A 21,743-nucleotide genomic window follows, 5' to 3' on the forward strand; every position below is an offset into this window, starting at 1 on the left:
GAAGACATTTATAGTTTCATTCATATATTCATTAACTGTTAAGTCTTTGCTGTTTCTAAAATAACATAAAAACAAAGGTGAATCATAGAGGATTTTGCTTTCGAGGAGCTTAATCTTTTTGAGGAATTAACGTATGTATATGATTAACTATAATCCAAGTTAAAAAGTGAAATGTACCACATAAAGATACAAGTGAATGTCATGGCCATTTTGAAGGAAAAAAAAATGATTGTTTTCCTCAAGAATAGTTGGTAGAGACTATAATGTAATATAACAGCTGGCAGCTGTTAATCAGGGTCAGCAAGTCATTATGGGAGAGATTCCTCTGAGCAGGGAGATGGAAAATAGATAAAAAGCCCACTAAATTCTTACTTGACGTGTATCATCAGAAGAGTTCTAGGTTAAGTAAACAAAAGTCTAACTTGAATTATAAAAACACAGTCATGACACCCCTGTCAGTTCTCAGACTTGAGCCATATACAGACTCAGAACCCCTTTAAGGAAGGAGAGTCCATGTCCTTCCTGCTGAGGAAGGAAGGACCCCTCTACACTGCCAAAAATTTACATTGTTAATTTTTCTTCCAGCCATCCCCAAAGGGGATGCACTGCACTGGGGAAAGGAATTAATCAGATTATTTGGGAACTACTGGATGTTGGCTTTGAACTGACACTGATTCTAGCAGACCCAAAACATCATGGTGGTCCAGCTTACAGAGGTCAGGTGATCAGTGGGATTGTAGTTCAGGTCCATCTCACAGAGAGGCCAGTACATTTATAAACTCATCCCGAATCTAGTTATTCTCCAATTCTGGAATACATAATTGGAATAGGCATACTCAGCAGTTGTCAGAATCCCCACATTCATTCCCTGACCAATGAGGTAAAGGCTATTTTGGTGGGGAACACCAAGTAGAAGCTACTAGAACTGCCTCTACCTAGGACAGTAGTACATCAAAAGCAATAGCACATTTCTAGAGGGGTTACAGAGACTAGTGCCACCATCAAGGACTTGAAAGAAGTAGGAAAGTTGATCCCACATTTCTAATCAGCCTGCTTCTTTGGCTTGTGCAGAAGACGTTGATCATGGAGAATGACATTATATTACTATGAGCTTAACCAGATTCTGGCTTCAATTGCAGCTGCTGTACCAGATGTGGCTTCATTGCTTGAGTCAGTTAAGACATCCCCTGATACCTAGTATGCAGCTGTTATCTGACAAATGCTTTTTCTCTATACCTGTCAGTAAGACCACCAGAAGCAGTTTGCTATTACCTGGCAAGGCCAACAGTACACCTTCACTGTCCTACCTCAGGGGTGTGTCGACTTTCCAGACCTGTGTCATAATTTAGTTCACAGGGCTCTTGATTGCCTTTCTCTTCCATAAGATATCACAGTCATCCATTACATTGATGACATTATGCTGTTGGACCTAGTGAGTGAGAAATAGCAACTACTCTAAACTTATTGATGAAACATTTGTGTGTTAGAAAGTAGGAAATAAATCTGACAAAAATTCAGGGGACTTCCACCTCAGTGTAATTTCTACAGTCCAGTAGTGTGGTTCATATGGAGACATCCTTTCTAAGGTGAAGGATAAGTTTTTACATCAGTTTCCACTCCCACCACCAAAAAAAAAAAAAAAAAAAAAAAAAAAAAAAAAAAAAAAGGAAAGAAAAAGACACAGTGACTAGTAGCTTCATTATATTTTGGAGGCAGCATATTCCTGCAAATATATTGTATCACTCTGGCCCATACGGAATGACCCAGAAAGTTAATAGTTTTGAGTAGGACCCAGAATAAAAGAAGGCTTTGCAACAAGTCCAGGTTGCTATGCAAACTGCTCTTTCACTTGGGCCATGTGATCCATTAAATCCAATAGTGTTTGAATTGGCGGTGGATAGAGATGCTGTTTGGAGCTTTTGGCAGGTCCAGTAGGCAAAGCACAGTGCAGGCCTTTAGGATTTTGGAGCAAAGCCCTCCCATTCTTTTGAGAAACAATTCTTGGCCTGCTTCTGGGCCATAGTACAGACTGAACACTTAACCGTAGTCCACTTAACCATAGGCCACCAAATTACCATGTGACCTGAGTTGCCCATCATAAACTGGGTATTATCTGACCCTTTAAGCCATGAATTTGGGTCGGTATAACAGCACTGCATCATTTAGAATGGTATATATGTGATTGGGTGTAAGTAGACCCTGAAAGCACTACCCAGATGCGCTTCTGGTCACTCCCTTCTCTTTCCTAACCTATATCTATTTGCCTTGTGGGGAGTTCTACAGTCAGTTGGCGGAAGTGAAGACTTGGGCCTTGTTTACAGATGGTTCTGCATATGCAGGTGCCATCTAAAAGTGGCAAGCTGCAGCATGTAGCACCTTTCAGAGATGTCCCTGAAGGAGAGTGCTGAAGGGAAATCTTCCCAGTGGGCAGAACTTTGAAGAATACACCTGGTTGTGCACTTGCTTGGAGAGAATGATTGGAACATTGGTGACAAGGAAATCTGGGGAAGAGAGATATGTGAATAGACTTCTCTTTGCGGGGGGGGAGTGAAGATATTTGTGTTTCAGGTAAATGGTCACCAAGGAGTGACCTCGGTGGAGAAGGACTTTAATATTCAAGTGAATGGGATGACCTTGTCTCTGGACACCAGTCAGCCTCCTTTCCCAGCTACCTTGTCATCACACAGTGAGCTTGGGAACATGGCTACAGCAGCATGGGTGGAGATTTTAAATACAGGGGCTTATCAACATAGATTTCCATTCACCAAAGTTGACTTAGCTTTAGCCATTGCTGAGGATCCAATCTACCATCAAGCAGAGACTAACACTAAATCCCCAATATGGCACTGTTTCCCTGGGTGATCAGCTAGTTACCCAGTGGCAGGTTGATTATATTGGACTGCTTTCATCATTGAAGGGTCAGCATTTTGATCTTACTAGAAGAGTTACTTACCCTTGATATGGATTTGCCTTCACTGCATGCAGTACTTCTGCCAAAACTACCATCCATGGACTTACAGAATGCCTTATTCACCATCATGGCATTCCACAGAGCATTACTTCTGATCAGGGAACTCAGTAGGAAAAAGTATAGCAATGGGCCAGTGCCCATGGAATTCACTGTTCTATGTTTCTCTGTCCTGAAGCAGAAGACTTTATAGGATAGTAGACATTAAGGAGGCTAAGGAGATGTGTATGAGTGCCAAATTCACAGTAAACTTGTGATTGTTAATTATATGTGCCATCTTTTATAATTTTTTTTGAGTATAGTTGGCACACAATGTTACATTAGTTTCAGGTGTACAGCATAGTGATTCCACAAGTATATACATTATGCTCTGCCTTTTTAAAAAAAAATATTTATTTCAGAGAGCTTAAGTTGAGGGCAGGAGCCCAGAAGCATAGGGAGAAGCAGACTTCCCCCTGAGCAGGGAGGCCGATGCTTAAATGACTGACCCACCCCAGATGCCCCTGTGCTGTGCCCTTTATATAACTTATTCACTCCATAACTGGAAGACTTTACCCCCCATTCCCTTTCACCCATTGTGTCTATCCCCCAATCCCTCTCTCCTCTGGCAACCACCAATTTGTTCTCTGTATTCATTTGTTTTGTTTTTTAGAGTGCACATATATGTGCATTCACACCGTATTTGTCTTTCTCAGTCTAATTTATTTCACTTAGCTTATTAATACCCTCTAGGTCCATCCATGTTGTTGCAATGGCAAGAAGTCATCCTTTTTTATGACTGCTATGTATGTGTGTGTGTGTGTGTATGCATGTGTGTGTGTGTGTATATGGATGGATGTCTGTCTATATCTCACACACCTTTCTATCCTTGGACTCTTAGGTTGCTTCCATATCTTGGCTATTGTACATAACTCTGTAATAAACAAAGTGGTACATATATCCTTTCAAATTAGTGTTTTTATTTTCTTTGGGTAACTATGCAGTAGTGGTATAACTGGATTGTATGGTAATTCTATTTTTAATTTTTTGATGAGCCTCCACAATGGGTATACCAATTTACACTCTACCAACAGTGCATGAGAGTTCCTTTTTCTCTATATCCTCGCCAACACTTATAATTTCTTGTCTTTTTGATTTTAGCCATTCTGACAGATGTGAGGTGATACCTCCTTGTGGGTTTGATTTGCATTTCTCTGATGATTAGTGATACTGAGCACTTTTTTCATGTATCCGTTGGTCATCTGTATGTCTTCTTTGGAAAAATGTTTATTCAGGTCTTCTGCCCTTTTTTTGATGTGGAGTTGTATAAGTTATTTATATATTTTGAATATTAACTCCTTATTGGGGATGCCTGGGTGGCTCATGGCGTGATCCTGGCATACCGGGATCAAGTTCCTCATTGGGCTCCTTGCATGGAGTCTGCTTCTCCCTCTGCCTATATCTCTCCCTTTCTTTCTCTGTGCCTCATGAATAAATAAATACAATCTTAAAAAAAAAAGTCTGAGGCTCAACCCCTTATTGGATATATCCAATATATATATTTGCAAATATCTAGTATCTAAATAGGTTGTCTTTTTGTTTTGTTGTTTCCTTCATTGTGCAAAAGCTTTTATTTTGATGCAGTGTCCCGATTGTTTGCCTTCAACTTTGAAAATAGGAATCAGAGTTCCACGTCAGACCATACAAACCAATGAAAATATTCTGTATGTTCAGTGAAAAGTAGTAAAAACCTGTATTGTTTAAAAACCAGAGATCAGGGACACCTGGGTGGCTCAGTGTTTTGAGTGTCTGCCTTAGGCTCCAGGCATGATCCCGGAATCCCCGGATCAAGCCCTGCATCGGTTCCCTGCTGGGAGCATGCTTCTCCCTCTGCCAATGTCTCTGCCTCTCTCTGTGTGTCTCTCATGAATAAATAAATAAATCTTGGGGAAAAAATTGAATTAATTTACATTTAAATTAGTTTAAGTTTTAAGTCTTATATTCATTTTGAAACTTTGCTGAGAAAATATTATTCCACTTGATAGGTAGATTTCAGATTTTGTGGAGATTTATTGAGTGAATGCCCTGAATGCTTTTAAGGAGTGAAGTATATGTGATGACAATGACTGTATTGTGTTTGGAACTCATCTTTAAAGCTTGTGACTTTTCCTTTTCTTTGATACCACCTAAACAACTTTTTAAAAAAGACAGCATTGATGATGGCTACCAGTGGGATACAGAAAAAGATAGATCTGTTTGTTCGTGGGGGGCAGTGGGAGGTAGCTGGATAAACTAATCACTAATCATTGATACTCATTTTACAGATAAGAGAAATCAAGACTAAAATAAAAAATTTGCCCTAAGTCAGATGGTTAGTGGTAAAAGTTGGGATTTAATCTTAAATGGTTATTGGTAAAAGTCAGCATTTATTTTTTTTTTAAGACTTTATTTATTTATTTGAGAGAGAGAGATAGCAAGAGAGCCGGGAGGGAGGTGCCAAGAGGGAGGGAGAAACAGCCTCCCCAGGGATCACGACCTGAGCTGAAGGCAGACACTTAAACAACTGAATCACTCAGGTGCCCCAAAAGTCAGCATTTAATCCTAAATATTTGGCTTTGTTGCCTGTGTTCTTCCCCACAAAATAGCTAAAGTGAGATGAGCCATTAACATTGCAAAATAGGGATCCCTGGGTGGCACAGCGGTTTGGCGCCTGCCTTTGGCCCAGGGCGCGATCCTGGAGACTGGGGATCGAATCCCACTTCGGGCTCCCGGTGCATGGAGCCTGCTTCTCCCTCTGCCTGTGTCTCTGCCTTTCTGCCTCTCTCTCTCTCTCTCTCTCTCTCTCTCTGTGTGTGTGACTATCATAAATAAATAAAATTTTAAAAAAAACATTGCAAAATAAAACAGAAGGGTTGGTTATATGTGATTTTTTTTTCTAAGAAGAAAAGAAAGGCTCTGCTGAGGAATAAAATAGAATTCCATATATTGGCAAAAGTCTAGAGCTTTTGTGAGGGTGCTATTAGACAATGGAGTCTACCCAATATTCCTAAATCAGGTTCATATTTCGAGAAGTAATATTGATGGAGGTGTGGGGGTAGGGTGGACTACTTGTGGACTACATTGAAATCAGAGTTTGAAAAAGTCTTTCATTTGTTTGCATCATATGAGAGATATGTTATAATAATTAATTGGAACTCAGCAATATGTATATGGATGTATATAGATTTTTTAGTTTCTGTTTAAGCTTAGTTAACTGCTACTAATATTTGAGCTTTCAGTCTCTCAGATCCCTAGTATTTCTATGAAATAGACTTTATAAACACTGGTGTAAGAGTGCTGAAAGAATACATTCTTTGAGAGCTCTATCTTATCTCAGAAATATCTTTTGGAAATGTGGAAAATCAACCTGGTTAGTATTTTATGTGAATGGATAGTGTTAGTTTTAGTGTATAGTATAAATATAAGAATAATTTATAAGTGAATGGGAATACAGCATTTGATAATAGTTCATAGATTTTCAGCTACTAGTGAAAGGAATAAGGAACTAAAATACTCTTGGTTTTGTGATTTGTTCATAGTCCTAATATGGCCTTTTATGATTGAATTATAGCTCAAAAAACCACTTTCAGATATCATATACTCCTTAATATTACATGTAATACACCAACTTAACTGCACATTGTATCTTCAGTTGACTTCTGCATTTTCCTTTTTATAGAGTAGATAGCAATTGTGATCCATTAATGTATATTAAGATTCTGAATCTGAAGTATCACAGCTGATTGTTTTACTTTGTAAATGTATAAACAAATGTTTTCTTAAACAAAAATAGTTTGTGTATTGTTTTACCCTGGATTGAAGAAATCACACAAAATATCCATCTGGGATTTGCTTTTTTTAATGCGTAGATGAGACTTTTAAATATCTTCTCAAGTCTAATTTGTCACCTGTTTCTGAAATGGAATAGATCAAACCTAGCTTAAATGTCATATCAACTATTTTATGCCTTACAGTTAGTTCTGTAAAGCTGTTATCTCCATTAATAACCTTCCTTACTGTCCCTAGGTTATTGAATCTCTGGGAATTGTTATTTATAAAGCACTGGACTATGGTTTGAAGGAGAATGAAGAAAGGGAGTTAAGCCCCCCACTGGAGCAGCTAATTGATCACATGGCCAATACAGTAGAAGCTGATGGGAGCAATGATGAAGGCTATGGGGCTGCCGATGAAGGTCTGGAAGATGAAGAAGATGAAAAGAGAAAAGTCTCAGCCATCCAATCATACAGAGATGTCATGAAGGTAAAGGGGCAATTTACACAGTACTTGTTTTTTTAAGAGTTGTTATTTCACTTTAGACTTGTAACTGTAGTGAAAAACTGGTGGTTACCTGAGGAGGAGGTAGGTGAGGGATGGGGTGTAAAAGGTGATGGGAATTAAGAAGGGCACGTGTGGACAGCCCAGGTGACTCAGCGGTTTAGCACTGCCTTCGGCCCAGGGTGTGATCCTGCATGGACCCTGCTTCTTCCTCTGCCTGTCTCTCTGCCTCTCTCTCTCTCTCTCTGTGTGTGTGTCTTTCATGGATAAATAAATAAATAAAATCTTTTTTTAAAAAAGGGTACGTGTTGAGATGAGCACTGGGTGTTGTATGAAGTGTTGAATCACTAAATTATACACCTAAAACTAATATTACACTGTATGTTAACTAGAATTTAAATAGAACTTTTTAAAAAAGCATATGAGAAAAAATAAGTTATAAACCGGAAAAAAAGAAGTGAATGGGAATACAGCATTTGATAATAGTTCATAGATTTTCAGCTACTAGTGAAAGGAATAAGGAACTAAAATACTCTTGGTTTTGTGATTTGTTCATAGTCCTAATATGGCCTTTTATGATTGAATTATAGCTCAAAAAACCACTTTCAGATATCATATACTCCTTAATATTACATGTAATACACCAACTTAACTGCACATTGTATCTTCAGTTGACTTCTGCATTTTCCTCTTTATAGAGTAGATAGCAATTGTGATCCACTAATGTATATTAAGATTCTGAATCTGAAGTATCACAGCTGATTGTTTTACTTTGTTTTCTTGACTTACTTGGTGACATTTATATGTAATGAAACAAGTTTATAGTTGGAATTGAAATTTTCTCCTTAGTTAAACTTCCTGTGTACTTGAAGGACATAATTTCTACAATGCTAAATGCGCAGAGATCAAAATTAAGATTTGTCAGTTTAGTTTTAAAAGAGCATCTGTATATTATGTTAACTAGATTTTGTAAGCAGTATTGTTATCTATCGCCTGTTTTCCAAGTTTTTTTTTAAGCATTGGATGGGAATAGAGAGGAACCTTGAAGACAGTACTTTTCAGCTGTATTACAGCATATCCTGCTTCTTGTTCCTTCTTAAATGATAAATCTCCCTGGGAACTCTGGAATAAGACTCTACAGTTAGGATGCTTATGAAATTCAGATGTATTCTTTAGCTCTTTTAATACTTGCAGTGCTTTTCATTTTATTTTTTTTTTTTTTTTTTTTTTTTTTTTTTTTATTTTTATTTTATTTTTTTTTTATTGGTGTTCAATTTACTAACATACAGAATAACACCCAGTGCCCGTCACCCATTCACTCCCACCCCCCGCCCTCCTCCCCTTCTACCACCCCTAGTTCGTTTCCCAGAGTTAGCAGTCTTTATGTTCTGTCTCCCTTTCTGATATTTCCCACACATTTCTTCTCCCTTCCCTTATTTTCCCTTTCACTATTATTTATATTCCCCAAATGAATGAGAACATATAATGTTTGTCCTTCTCCGACTGACTTACTTCACTCAGCATAATACCCTCCAGTTCCATCCACGTTGAAGCAAATGGTGGGTATTTGTCATTTCTAATAGCTGAGTAATATTCCATTGTATACATAAACCACATCTTCTTTATCCATTCATCTTTCGTTGGACACCGAGGCTCCTTCCACAGTTTGGCTATCGTGGCCATTGCTGCTAGAAACATCGGGGTGCAGGTGTCCCAGCGTTTCATTGCATTTGTATCTTTGGGGTAAATCCCCAACAGTGCAATTGCTGGGTCGTAGGGCAGGTATATTTTTAACTGTTTGAGGAACCTCCACACAGTTTTCCACAGTGGCTGCACCAGTTCACATTCCCACCAAGTGCTTTTCATTTTAAATCGGTAGCCACACAGGCAAAATCCTTATATATGTACAAATTGAAATTTTATACATTTTATATTTTCTAGATGTTAAAGTATATTTTGAAATATATAAAGGCCAGATAAAACTTTTTGTAACTCATAAATGACCTACTTGTTCCATTGTAGACCAATGATAATGATAAAAAGTGAAGAGTAAAAGATTTTTCCATTGAGACATAAATCTACTACTAACACCTTTAAAAAGCTTTTTGGTATAGAATATATTGGGAGCGGTGAAATCGAGGAGAATACCCACTTGACCAGTAGAATGATAGATGTCATAGCTGGATTGCTCTCTTATACTGCAGATTTAAGAAGATAAGGGCTAGAGATTTATTGGGATCTTAGAGTTCTTATTCAATAACATTGAATATGTTAATTTATAAAACAAAAATTCTCGGGACATTCAGCAATGTGAACCAGTAACTTTCATTTCATTTTATTATTTTTTAATTTGAGCTACTTTGGCCTCCTGCCTACCTATCTTACTGCTATCAGAATATGAAAAATAAATAATTAAAAGGGTGTTTACATATCATAAAACTATCCATTATTCATGGCCATATAGTGATACTTGGAGTCTGTGGTTTGATAAGTGGGTTGAAATCTTCAGTTAGCAAACCGACTTCTTGTTTTCTTTGTTGGAATAGAAGACAAGAATTAACTGAAGGAATAGAGCTGCCTTTTCCTTGTTTGAAGCAGAAATATGAAACTATGTTTGAATAATATAAATAATAGACTATTTAGTAACTTGGAGACAGCTTGTTTTTAATTCTTAGTGAATGAGACCACTTTAGTATGTAACTTTACCCTGCATAATCATTCTTATTCTACATATTTTAATTTATGTTTTAACATGATATTACTTGAAAAGTGCTTTCACATTTGTTGTTCTCTGAGCCTTGTGATAATACTTTGAGGTAGATTGGGAAGGCATTTTTATACCCATTTTACACATAGAAGAACTAAAGCTCAAAGAGATATGTGACTTCTCCAGCTTCATAGAACTGAGAAAGTGAGAAGAAGCGTACCTGGTGGTTAAATTCAGAGGCTTACATTCTGGTAGGCCTGATTATGCCATTTTCTTCATACCAGCTGTTGTTGTCCTGGGTTATTTAATCCTATGATCCTTACCCTTTTATAAAGTGAGAATAATATCTGCCTGATAGAATTTTTTTCTTGTAAAATTAGATAATATAATCAATATCAAATATCTAGTATAGTCCTTGCCATGAATAAAAATTTAATAGCACTTACCATATGCCAGGCATTTTTCTGGGCATTAGGGACATAGCAGCAAACAACATGCAAATGATCCCTACCTTTATGGCTCTTAATTGTAATGGAGAAAAACCGAATATAAACAAATAAAGCATAAACACATATGTTTTATGACTCATTTCAGGGCTTTTTGCCCCTGCATATAAATCAGAATGAATTGCAGTCACAAATTTATGTCAGAGATAGAACATGTTCTTCTCTTAAATTAAGACTATAATACCTCTAAAACATTTTCCTTTCAATTTAAGAATTTCTTGAGAAACATAGATAACCAAGTGTTTAATAATGTCAAGAAGCATTAAGGAAAGTTCATTTTTAAAACTTATGTTCGGGCAGCCTGGGTGGCTCAGCGGTTTAACGCCACCTTCAGTCCAGGGTGTGATCCTGGAGACCTGCGATCGAGTCCCACGTTGGGCTCCCGGCATGGAGCCTGCTTCTCCCTCTGCCTGTGTCTCTGCCCCTCTCTCTCTCTCTCTCTGTGTCTCTGTCTCTCTGTCTCTCACAAATAAATAAAACTTAAAAATAAAATAAAACGTATGTTCTTGGTGCTCTTGGGTGGCTCAGTTGGTTAAGTGTCCAACTCTTGATTTCAGCTCAGATCACAATCTCAGATCATGAGATTGAGCCCCCTACCTTCCTGCATTGGGCTCAGTGTACTCAGTGGAAAATCTGCTGAAGATTCTCTCTCCCTCTGCCCCTACCCCCCGTGTGCATGCTCTTGCTCTCTTTCTCTTAATTAATAAATATTTTTTTAAAAAAATTACTTTCTTATCTGTAAATACATTCTGGAAAACATTCAATTAACATGAGTCAGAAAGAAGAGATTGGGGATCCCTAGGTGGCTCAGCAGTTGAGCGTCTGCCTTCGGCCCGGGGCGTGGTCCTGAAGTCCCGGGATCGAGTCCCACATCCAGCTCCCTGCATGGAGTGTGCTTCTCTGCCTCTCTCTCTGTCTCTCATGAATAAATAAAATCTTTAAAAAAAGAGAGAGATTGGTAGATGTGAAGGGAAAAGTGGTGATGATGGAGTGTGAAGTGTGCAGGAATGGAAGATCAAAGAAGCAGGATTAGGGATAATGGGAGAATAAGACTTGAAACGGTGGATAGAAAGGGCAAGTTAAAAAAAGTGGTATAGAATCTAGAAAAAGTACCTGAGAAATGACTGAAATTAATATGAGAATAGTACATGGAGTTCTTCATTTGAACTGAATGTAAAATTCTCAGTTTATTTATATGCTTATTTACCTTTTGAAGTATTCAGTAAGCATTTAGTGTGCCTTCTTTGTGCTGAGTGCTCTGTCAGCAGTATGTTGCTGAGAATAACTAGGATTAAGTGCACCCCTATGAGGTATTAAAGACTAGGTGTGTAGGAACATACTAGCCCATGCACTATGTTTGTGCAAATTAGCAATAGGCATTCCTTCTTGAAGGTACTTCACATCCATCTGTAAGAAAATTGTTGTAAGTAGAAATTTGCAATGTCTGTGATGTGGAGGATGTCCTTGTAGATATAGCACTCTTGTGAACATTCGGGACCTACCAAAGTGGTGGTCCAAAACATGTACATGAGATGCTAAGGGAGCACAGAGAAAGGCACCAAATTCAGCCTGGTGGATTCTGGTGTTCTTATATAATCCAGTCCCCCTAATAATTGGGGAATACATGTAAAGCAGTACCATATGCAACTCTTTTGCAAGCAAGAAGTTACTTTTTTTGGAGAAGCTGGCCAGGTGCATGGGCTGGCACCTGAGCTCTCTTTACCCTGGTAAACGCCAGGGTAATGGATGGAGATGTGCCATCCTCCGTTCCCTCCGGGGTAGGCAACCCCAGAAGTGCGGGTCTAGCAGCACAGGGCCCTTGATTGGAGGGCAACCCCAGCGGACAAAGCCAGCTATGCTCAGTTCCCTTCAGAAGAGGTAGACGCTGGGAGGACACAGGACAGCGAGAACTCTCCTGCCACTGGGTGACCTTTAATTTGTGCAGATCAGGGCCTCCACGCCTGCCCCCAGGAGGATCTAGGCCAGTGTGCACTGAGAGACTGCAGTTCAGTACACGTGGAGCTCCGGGGCTGGAGATTTGGCCACAACTGTTTTAATGGTTTTCTTTTCCCCTTTCACCTGGGAGAGGTGTGGCTTCTAGGGAATAAAGGCCTCACAGGACAAATAGCTCACACTGAGACAGGCCACCCAGCAAGGGGCAGAGCATCTCTGTCCAGGCACAGACATCTGAGAATCAGCGCAGCAGGCTCCTCCCCCAGAAAATCAGCTGGAAGAACAAAGGAAGACCATTCTGCACTGGACAAAATGACTAGAAGGAAGAATCCACCACAAAAGAAGGAACCAGAAGTAATACTCTCTGCCACAGACCTGCTAGAAATGGATTTAAGTAGCATGTCAGAGATACAATTCTCAGGAGGACAATTATAAAATTACTGGTGGCTCTGAAAAAAGCATAAAGGACTCCATAGATTCTGTTACTGCAGAACTGAGATCTAACCAGGCCAAAATTAAAAATACTTGAACTGAGATGTAGTCTAAACTGGATGCCCTAACTCCTAGGGTTAATGAGGTGGAGGAGAGTGAGTGACATAGAAGGCAAGTTGATGGAAAGGAGGGAAGCTGAGGAAATGAGAAAAACAACCCACAAGGAAAGGCTTCAGGAAATAAATGATAGCTTGAGAAGGAATAATATTTGTCTTATTGGGATTCTAGAAGAGGTAGAGAGAGAGAGGACCACAAAGTATATTTGAACAAATCATAGCTGAGAATTTCCCTAATCTGGGAAGGAAACAGGCATTCCGATCTGAAAGAGAGGACCCACCCAAAATCAACAAAAAACTATCAACAGCCCAACATATAATTGTAAAGCTTGCAAATTTTAAAGAGAAAACTCTAAAAGCAGCTTGAGACAAGAGATTCTTAATGGGGAGAAATATCAGATTAACAGCAGATCTCTCCACAGAGACCTGGCAGGCCAGAAAGGGCTGGCATGATCTATTCAGGGTACTAAATGAGAAGAACATGCTGCCAAGAATACTTTATCCAGCAAGGCTGTCATTCAGAATAGAAGGAGAGATAAAGAGCTTCCAGGACAGGCAGAAACGGAAAGAATATGTGACCACCAAACCAGCTCTGCAAGATATATTAAGGGGAACCCTGTAAAAGAAAGAGGAAGCCCAAAGAAACAATCCACAAAAACAGGGACTGAATAGGTATTACGACACACTGAATTCATACCTTTCAATAGTTACTCTGAATGTGAATGGGCTAAATGATCCCATCAAAAGATGCAGGGTCTTGGACTGGATAAAAAAGGAAGACCTATCCATTTGCTGTCTACAAGAGACCCATTTGCTGTCTACAAGAGACCCATTTGAGATCTAAGGACACCTCCAGCCTGAAAAAGAAAGGGTGGAGAACCATTTACCATTCAAATGGTCCTCAAAGGAAAGCTGGAGTATCAATCCTCATATCAGATAAATTAGATTTTATACCAAAGACTGTATAGTAAGAGATGAAGAGGGACACTATATCATACTTAAAGGGTCTATCCAACCAGAAGACTTAACAATCATGAATATTTATGTCCCTAATGAGGGGAGCAGCCAAATATATCAATTAATAGCCAAAATAGAGAGATACATAGATAATAATACATTAATAGTCGGAGACTTCTATTATGGCACTTTCAGCAAAAGATCTTCTAAGCAGAGCATCACCAAAAAAACAACGGCCTAGAATAATACACTGGACCAGGTGGATTTCACAGATGTATACAGAACATTCCATCCGAACGCACCTGAATACACATTCTTCTCAAGTACACATGGAACTTTCTCCAGAATAGACCACATACTGGGTCACAAATCAGTTCTCAACTGATACCAAAATTTAGGATTGTCCCCTGCATATTTTCAGACCACAATGCTTTGAAACTAGAACTCACTCACAAGAAATTTGGAAGAAACTCAAACACTTGGAGGCTAAAGAGCATCCTACTAAAAGATGAATGGGTCAGCCAGGAAATTAGAGAAGAATGAAAACAATTCATGGAGACTAATGAAAATACAACTGTTCAAAATCTTTGGGATACAGCAGAAGCGGTCCTACGAGGGAAATACATCACAATACAAGCCTCCTTCAAAAAATTGGAAAAAACGCAAATATACAACCTAACCTTGCACCTAAAGGAACGGAGAAAGAACAGCAAATAAAGCCTAAACCAAGCAGAAGAGAGATCATAAAGATTCGAGCAGAAGTCCATGAAATAGAGACCAGAAGAACTATAGAACAGATCAATGAGACCAGGAGCTGGTGCTTTGAAAGAATAAGATAGATAAACCCCTAGCTCCAGTCTTATTAAAAAGAAGAGAAAAGACTCAAATTAAAAAAAATCACAAATGAAAGAGGAGAGATCACAGCCAATACCAAGGAAATACAAATGATTAAAAAAAAAAGGATTTTATTTACTTAGTCATGACAGATACAGAAAGAGAGAGAGAGAGGCAGAGACACAGGCAGAGGGAGAGAGAAGCAGGCTCCACACGGGAGCCTGACGTGGGACTCGATCCCCAGTCTCCAGGATCACAACCCAGGCCTAAAGGTGGCGCTAAACCACTGAGCCACCAGGGCTGCCCAATACAAACGGTTTTAAAACCGTTTTATGAGCAGCTTTATGCCAACAAATTAGGCAATCTGGAAGAAATGGATGCATTTCTGGAAACCTACAAATTACCAAAACTGGAACAGGAAGAAGTAGAAAACCTGAACAGGCCAGTAACCAGCAAGGAAATTAAAGCAGTCATTAAAAACCTCCCAAGACACGAAAGTCCAGGGAATAGATGGCTTCCCAGGGGAATTCAATCAAATGTTTGAAGAAGAAATAATAGCTATTTTACTAAAGCTGTTTCAAAGGATAGAAAGAGACGGAATACTTCCAAACTTGTTCTTTGTGACCAGCATTACCTTGATTTCAAAATCAGACAAAGACTCCACCAAAAGGAGAACTATAGACTAATATCCCTGATGAACACAGATCCAAAAATTCTCACCATGATACTAGCCAATAGGATCCAACAGTACATTAAGAAGATTATTCACCATGACCAAGTGGGATTTATCCCCGGGACACAAGGCTGGTTCAACACTCGTAAAACAATCAATGTGATTGATCATATCAGCAAGAGAAAAAACAACAACCATATGATCCTCTCAATAGATGCAGAAAAAGCATCTGACAAAATACAGCATCCATTCCTGATCAGAACTCTTCAGAGTGTAGGGATAGAGGGAACATTCCTCAGCATCTTAAAAGCCATCTATGAAAAGCTCACAGCAAATATTCTCAATGGGGAAGCACTGGGAGCCTTTCCCCTAAGATCAGGAACACGACAGGGATGTCCACTCTCACCACTACTATTCAACATAGTCCTAGAATCCTAGCCTCAGCAATCAGGCAACAAAAAGAAATAAAAGACATTCAAATTGGCAAAGAAGTCAAACTCTCCTTCTTTGCAGATGACATGATACTGTACCTAGAAAACCCAAAAGACTCCACCCCAAGATTGCTAGAACTCATACAGCAATTCAGCAATGTGGCAGGGTACAAAATCAGTGCCCAGAAATCAGTGGCATTTCTATACACTGACAATGAGGCTGAAGAAAGAGAAATTAAGGAATGAATCCCATTTATAATTGCACCCAAAAGCATAAGGTACCTAGGAATAAACCTAACCAAAGAGATAAAGGATCTATGCCCTAAAAGCTACAGAACACTTCTGAAAGAAATGAGGAAGACACAAGAGATGGAAAAATATTCCATGCTCATGGATTGGAAGAACAAATATACTGAAAATGTCTATGCTACCCAGGGCAACTTACACATTCAGTGCAATCCCTGTCAAAATACCATGGACTTTCTTCATAGAGTTGGAACAAATCATCTTAAGATTTGTATGGAACCAGAAAAGATCCCAAAAGTGATAGGAATGTTGAAAAAGAAAACCATCGCATCCCACCGCTGCCACCAAAAAAAAAAAAGAAAAAAAAAGAAAGAAAAGAAAACCAGGGATGCCTGGTGGCTCAATGGTTGAGCATCTGCCTTCGGCTCAGGGCATGATCCCGATCCTGGGATCGAGTCCCACATCGGGCTCCCTGCTAGGAGCCTGCCTCTCCCTCCCTGTATGTCTCTGCCTCTTTCTCCGTGTCTCTCATGAATAAATAAATAAAATCTTTAAAAAGAAAAACAGATCTGGGGACATCATAATGCCTGACTTCAATCTGTACTACAAAGCTATGATCATCAAAACAGTGTGGTACTGACACATAGATCAGTGAAACAGAATAGAGAACCCAGAATTGGACCCTCAATTCTGTGGTCAACTTATCTTTGACAAAGCAGGAAAACTATCCACTGGAAAAAGGACAGTCTCTTTTCAATAAATGGTGCTGGGAAAATTGGACAGTCATGTGCAGAAGAATGAAACTGGACCATTCTCTTACACCAGACACAAAAATAAACTCAAAATGGATGAAATATCTAAATCTGAGACAAGATTCCATCAAAATCCTATTGGAGAACACAGACAACAACCTTTTTGAACATGGCTACAGCAGCTTCTTGCAAGACACATCTATGAAGGCAAAGGAAACAAAAGCAAAAATCAACTATTGGGACTTAATCAAGATACAAATCTTCTGCACAGCAAAAGAAACAAGAAAACTAAAAGACAACCTACAGATTGGGAGAAGATATTCACAAATGACCTATCAGATACAGGGTTGGTATCCAAGACCTATAAAGAACTTATCAAACTCAACACTTAAGAAACAAACAATCCAGTCATGAAATGGGCAGAAGATATAAACAGACATTTCTCCAAAGAAGATCTACACATGGCCAACAAGAACATGAGAAAATGCTCCACATCTCTTGGCATCAGGGAAATACAAATCAAAACCACGATGAGATACCACTCACACCAGTGAGAATGGCGAAAATGAACAAGACAGGAAACAACAAATGTTGGAGAGGATATGGAGAAAGGGAAACCCTCTTGCACTGTTGGTGGGAATGTGAACTGGTGCAGCCACTCTGGAAAACAGTGTGGAGGTTCCTCAAAGAGTTAAAACTAGAACTGCCCTGTGACCCAGCAATTGCACTACTGGGTATTTATTCCATAGATACAGATGTAATGAAATGCTGGGATACCTGCTCCCCAATGTTCACAGCAGCAATGTCCACAATAGCCAAACCGTGGAAGTAGCCTTGATGTCCTTCGACAGATGAATGGATAAAGATGTGGTCTCCATATACAATGGAATATTAGCCTTCAGAAAGGACAAATACCTATTATTTGCTTCGACGTGGATGGAACTGGAAGGAATTATGCTGAATGAAATAAGTCATTTGGAGAAGGAGAATCATCATAAGGTTTTACTCATATGCAGAATATAAGAAATAGTGAGAGAGACTATAAGGGAAAGGAGGGAAACTGAGTGGGGACAAATTAGAGAGGAAGACAAACGACTCCTAACTCTGGGAAACAAACAAAGGGTTGAAGAATGGGAGGAGTGTGGGGGGATGAGGTTACTGGTTGAAGAGCACTAAGGAGGGCATTTGATCGGATGAGCACTGGGTGTTCTGTTGGCAAATTGAATTTAAATTTTAAAAAGAACGGGAAAAATTCATTTCTTGATAACTGAAATAATGGTAAATTTTTTTTACTTAATTGAGAGCTGCACTGTAAATGTTCATAGTCCTTATATAAAATAATTTGGCAATATATTAAAAAGCCTGAAACTGTTAAAAATGTATAATAACAAAAGGCTAAGAACATCCTAAATGTTCGTTAATAGAGGAATAGTTGAATTAACTGTGGTATAGCCAATTAGTGGAGTATCTGAAGGGATATAGGTATCCAAAAGTATTGAGGAAAGATCTCTCTGGGATATATTTTTGTGAAAAGAGAAGGTCTGTAAAAGCATGTATAGTATGCTTGCATTTGTTTAAGAAAAGATACGGATAAGAATATGTTTAATGGCAGTTGTTTATATTTTTTTAAAAAGAGGAAAGATAAACCAAACTTAAGAAGTTAGCTATAGATAGAGAAAAGGAACAGAGCAAAAACTGGGACAGGGATTAAAGCTAAGCATTTATGACTTTGCTTGATAATGTAGATTTAATTACAAATTATATAAATGTTTCACACAATTATAAAATTAAAAAAATATATTTATATATATAAAATTCCCCCTGAATGCAAGGCAAATTGAACATAGCTATTATCCTGTTGGAGACATAACCACATAGAAAGACCTCCAGAGCAATAACCATATAGTAGCAATGAGCCCAGCTCCCACCAGGTTATGTTCTCTAAGGCTCACTCCCCACTAAAAGAATCCCAGGATTCCTTAGAGAAATGGCTAATTCCGGATCTGCGAAGGCAAGGTCTGAAACAGCCCGAAACGACTTGTCATACCAGAAAACAGACTATCCGTGGTTACTAGATTGTATAAAAAGGACTCAGAAGCCAACACGAAGAGGTTCCCATTTGTCAAAGATGGAAGAATTTGATCATCAGGAAGAATAACAGCTGTGATGGATTAAAACACGTCAAATATTCTGATTTCTGTGAACACATACTTGATAGTAAGACCCTTATTGGGCACCTTTAGAGGCTTGTTAGGGAACCAACTTATTTCAAGAATTGGCAAATAAATGGAAAGCATATTCATCCTATCTTTTCCATACAAACCAGCACCTTAGTTTTGTAAAGTTTCTTTTTATAAAAGTATTCCAGCTAATATGTGAAAATAGAATGATAGGAGTTGCAAAATGGTGATTTCTAATTCCAGAGAAAGAATAGCAGTAATGATTGTGGAATCAGTAGAGACCAGCAGACTATGTACTGCTGATGGAAGTTTGCAACACCACTTAGGAAGTGTTCTTGCCAAATCAGCAGACAAAAAAAAAAAAAACAAAACAACAATCTTCTCTAATCAAGCCTCTAGATCCAAGTAGAGTTTACGGGAAATCCAGAGGACGTAGAAGCATTTTAAATAACGCCATATGGATGCAATCAGTGAAATTCAGATTGTGGGAAACTCTGTAGGACAAATCATGTAATTTCTATAGTAAATAAACTCAAGATATATGGAAAGAGAGAAAGGAAAAACTTAGATTAAAAGAAACTTGACACATAGCATCCAGTTGCAGTAAGTGGACCCAAATAGATTCCAATTAAGAGAAATAAATTGTAAAAATGTGTGTACATATTTGAGGTAATCAAGAAAGTTCGACCTCTTATGTTATACTTGATGATATTAGAAATTATTTATATATTTTTATAAGATTTTGGGGCACCTGGGTGGAGTATTCAGTTAAGTGTTGGATTCTTGGTTTTGGCTCAGGTCTGATCTCAGGGTTGTGAGATGGAGCCCTGTTGCTAAGTGTGGAGTATGCTTGGGTTTCTCTCTCCCTCTGCCCCTCCCGCATTAAAATAAGTAAATAAATCTCTTTTAAAAATTTATTTTTAAGTAATCTCTACACCGAAGGTGGGGCTGGAACTTATAACCCCGGGATCAAGAGTTGCATGTTCCCCTGACTAAGCCAACTAAGCACCCCAGAAATTACTCATATTTTTAATATGATGGTACTATTATAGTTATTTTTCAAAGAATGTATGAGACACAGATATTTGGGATTTGCTATCCTGGAGGGTAGGGCTGAGCAGGTGAGGAAGGTAGATTAAGATTGGCCATGAATGGATCATTAAAGTTAGGGGATGGGTATATGCTGATTCATATACTGTTGACCTAGTTTTGTTTTGAAGTTTTTTCGTATAAAAAATTAAAATATGGGGCAGCCCATATGGTGGCGCAGCGGTTTAGTGCTGCCTGCAGCCCAGGGCGTGATCCTGGAGACCCTGGATCTAGTCCCATGTCAGGCTCTCTGCATTGGAGCCTGCTTCTACCTCTGCCTGTGTCTCTGACTCTCATTCTCTCTCTGTGTGTCTATGAATAAATAAATAAAAAATCTTTTAAAAAAATTAAAATATGTAAAAATATCCAGAATAATCATTGATGATAGTAATACTAATGTTAGAAATATTTCAGAGAGGTAAGTTTTTGGTAGTGCAGTGCCCCGATACAAGCAAACACATCTACGCATATGCACCCTTCACACATTTGGGTCATGGAGCGGCATTCAGTGTTCTATGCACATGGGCTCTGTGGCCTAGTGTCCCCATCCCTGCCACCTGTGATCACGTGCCAGGGCCCTGGAGGGGTAGCCACCAAGGTTTCCACCAGTCCACAAGTAACAGCATGGCAGCCATCCCCTCCAGCACCTCTCACTCATGGCCACCCATGACTTACCAGCACAGTTGGGGTTCCACATCCAACCCAGTAACAGCTCCAGCAGAAGTACAGAGTATCCTGTGGAAGGCATCCCTCACTACCCAGAACTCCCCAAGGCCAAGCATTCCCTGGTGGACAAACTTCTTTATCAAGAAGTCCACACTCTCATTCATGGCTACAGTGTTGGGTTCCCCAGAACCCTCAGAAGCTTCCCAGGCCTCCAGCAGGACAATGACCTGTGACTGAGTTCTGGAAGCCATGAGGAAGCAGCCTGGTGGCCAGCCTGGCAAAGCCAACCCTGGGCTCCAATCCTCAGTGGCTACTGCCAGGCTTCAGAAGGTACTAGGTTCATCAGAACCCCTCCCCTTCCCTCCCTGTAGACTAGGTAGGCTGCAGCAAGCAGAAGCAGTTTGACTTTTTTATATCAAAAGAGCAAAACACCAAAGAGGAAGTTGAGAGAACCCCACTCTTCACTACCCAAGCCATAAGCTTTTCCTAGCACCTTATAACTGTGTGCCTTGCACCAAGTGGAAATTAATCTCCAAGCAGCCAGTTAAAAGAAGAAGAAATTTTAAATTGAGATATAATTGACATATTATGTTAGTTTTAGGTATACTGCTTAATGATTTATGTATATATTGTGCAATGGTTTTTGTGATACGTCTAGTTAATATCCATCCATACATCCACACATAGTTACACATATTTTTTCATATGATAATTTTAAAATTTACTCTCTCAGCAACTTCCATATATACAATACTGTATTCTAACTGTGATCACTATGCTGTGTGTTACATCCTTAGGACTTAGTTATTTTATAATGGTAAGTTTGTGCTTTTTGACCTCCTTCACCCATATTTCCCAGGCTCCTCCTCCCACCCCTATCTCTGCCAACTGCCTATCTGTTCTCTGTACCAAAAGATTATTTTAAAGTTTTTAATTTAAA

General features: G+C 39.0%; 1 protein-coding gene across 11 annotated transcripts in view; it reads left to right on the plus strand.

The window, feature by feature from the left end:
• Positions 1 to 21,743, plus strand: part of LOC140634911 (centrosomal protein of 76 kDa) — a 234,552-nt gene that overhangs the window by 103,730 nt on the left and 109,079 nt on the right. For all 11 annotated transcript variants that reach the window (XR_012032235.1, XM_072828642.1, XM_072828644.1 and 8 more), the window contains one exon: positions 7,013 to 7,246. Coding sequence is in view for 10 of the 11 variants with exons in the window: in XM_072828642.1 (XP_072684743.1) it covers positions 7,013 to 7,246 (234 nt within the window). In the remaining variant the exon portion in view is untranslated. The remainder of the gene's footprint in view (positions 1 to 7,012; positions 7,247 to 21,743) is intronic.

This window comes from Canis lupus, chromosome 6, assembly GCF_048164855.1.
Source record: "Canis lupus baileyi chromosome 6, mCanLup2.hap1, whole genome shotgun sequence".
Lineage (NCBI taxonomy): Eukaryota > Metazoa > Chordata > Mammalia > Carnivora > Canidae > Canis > Canis lupus.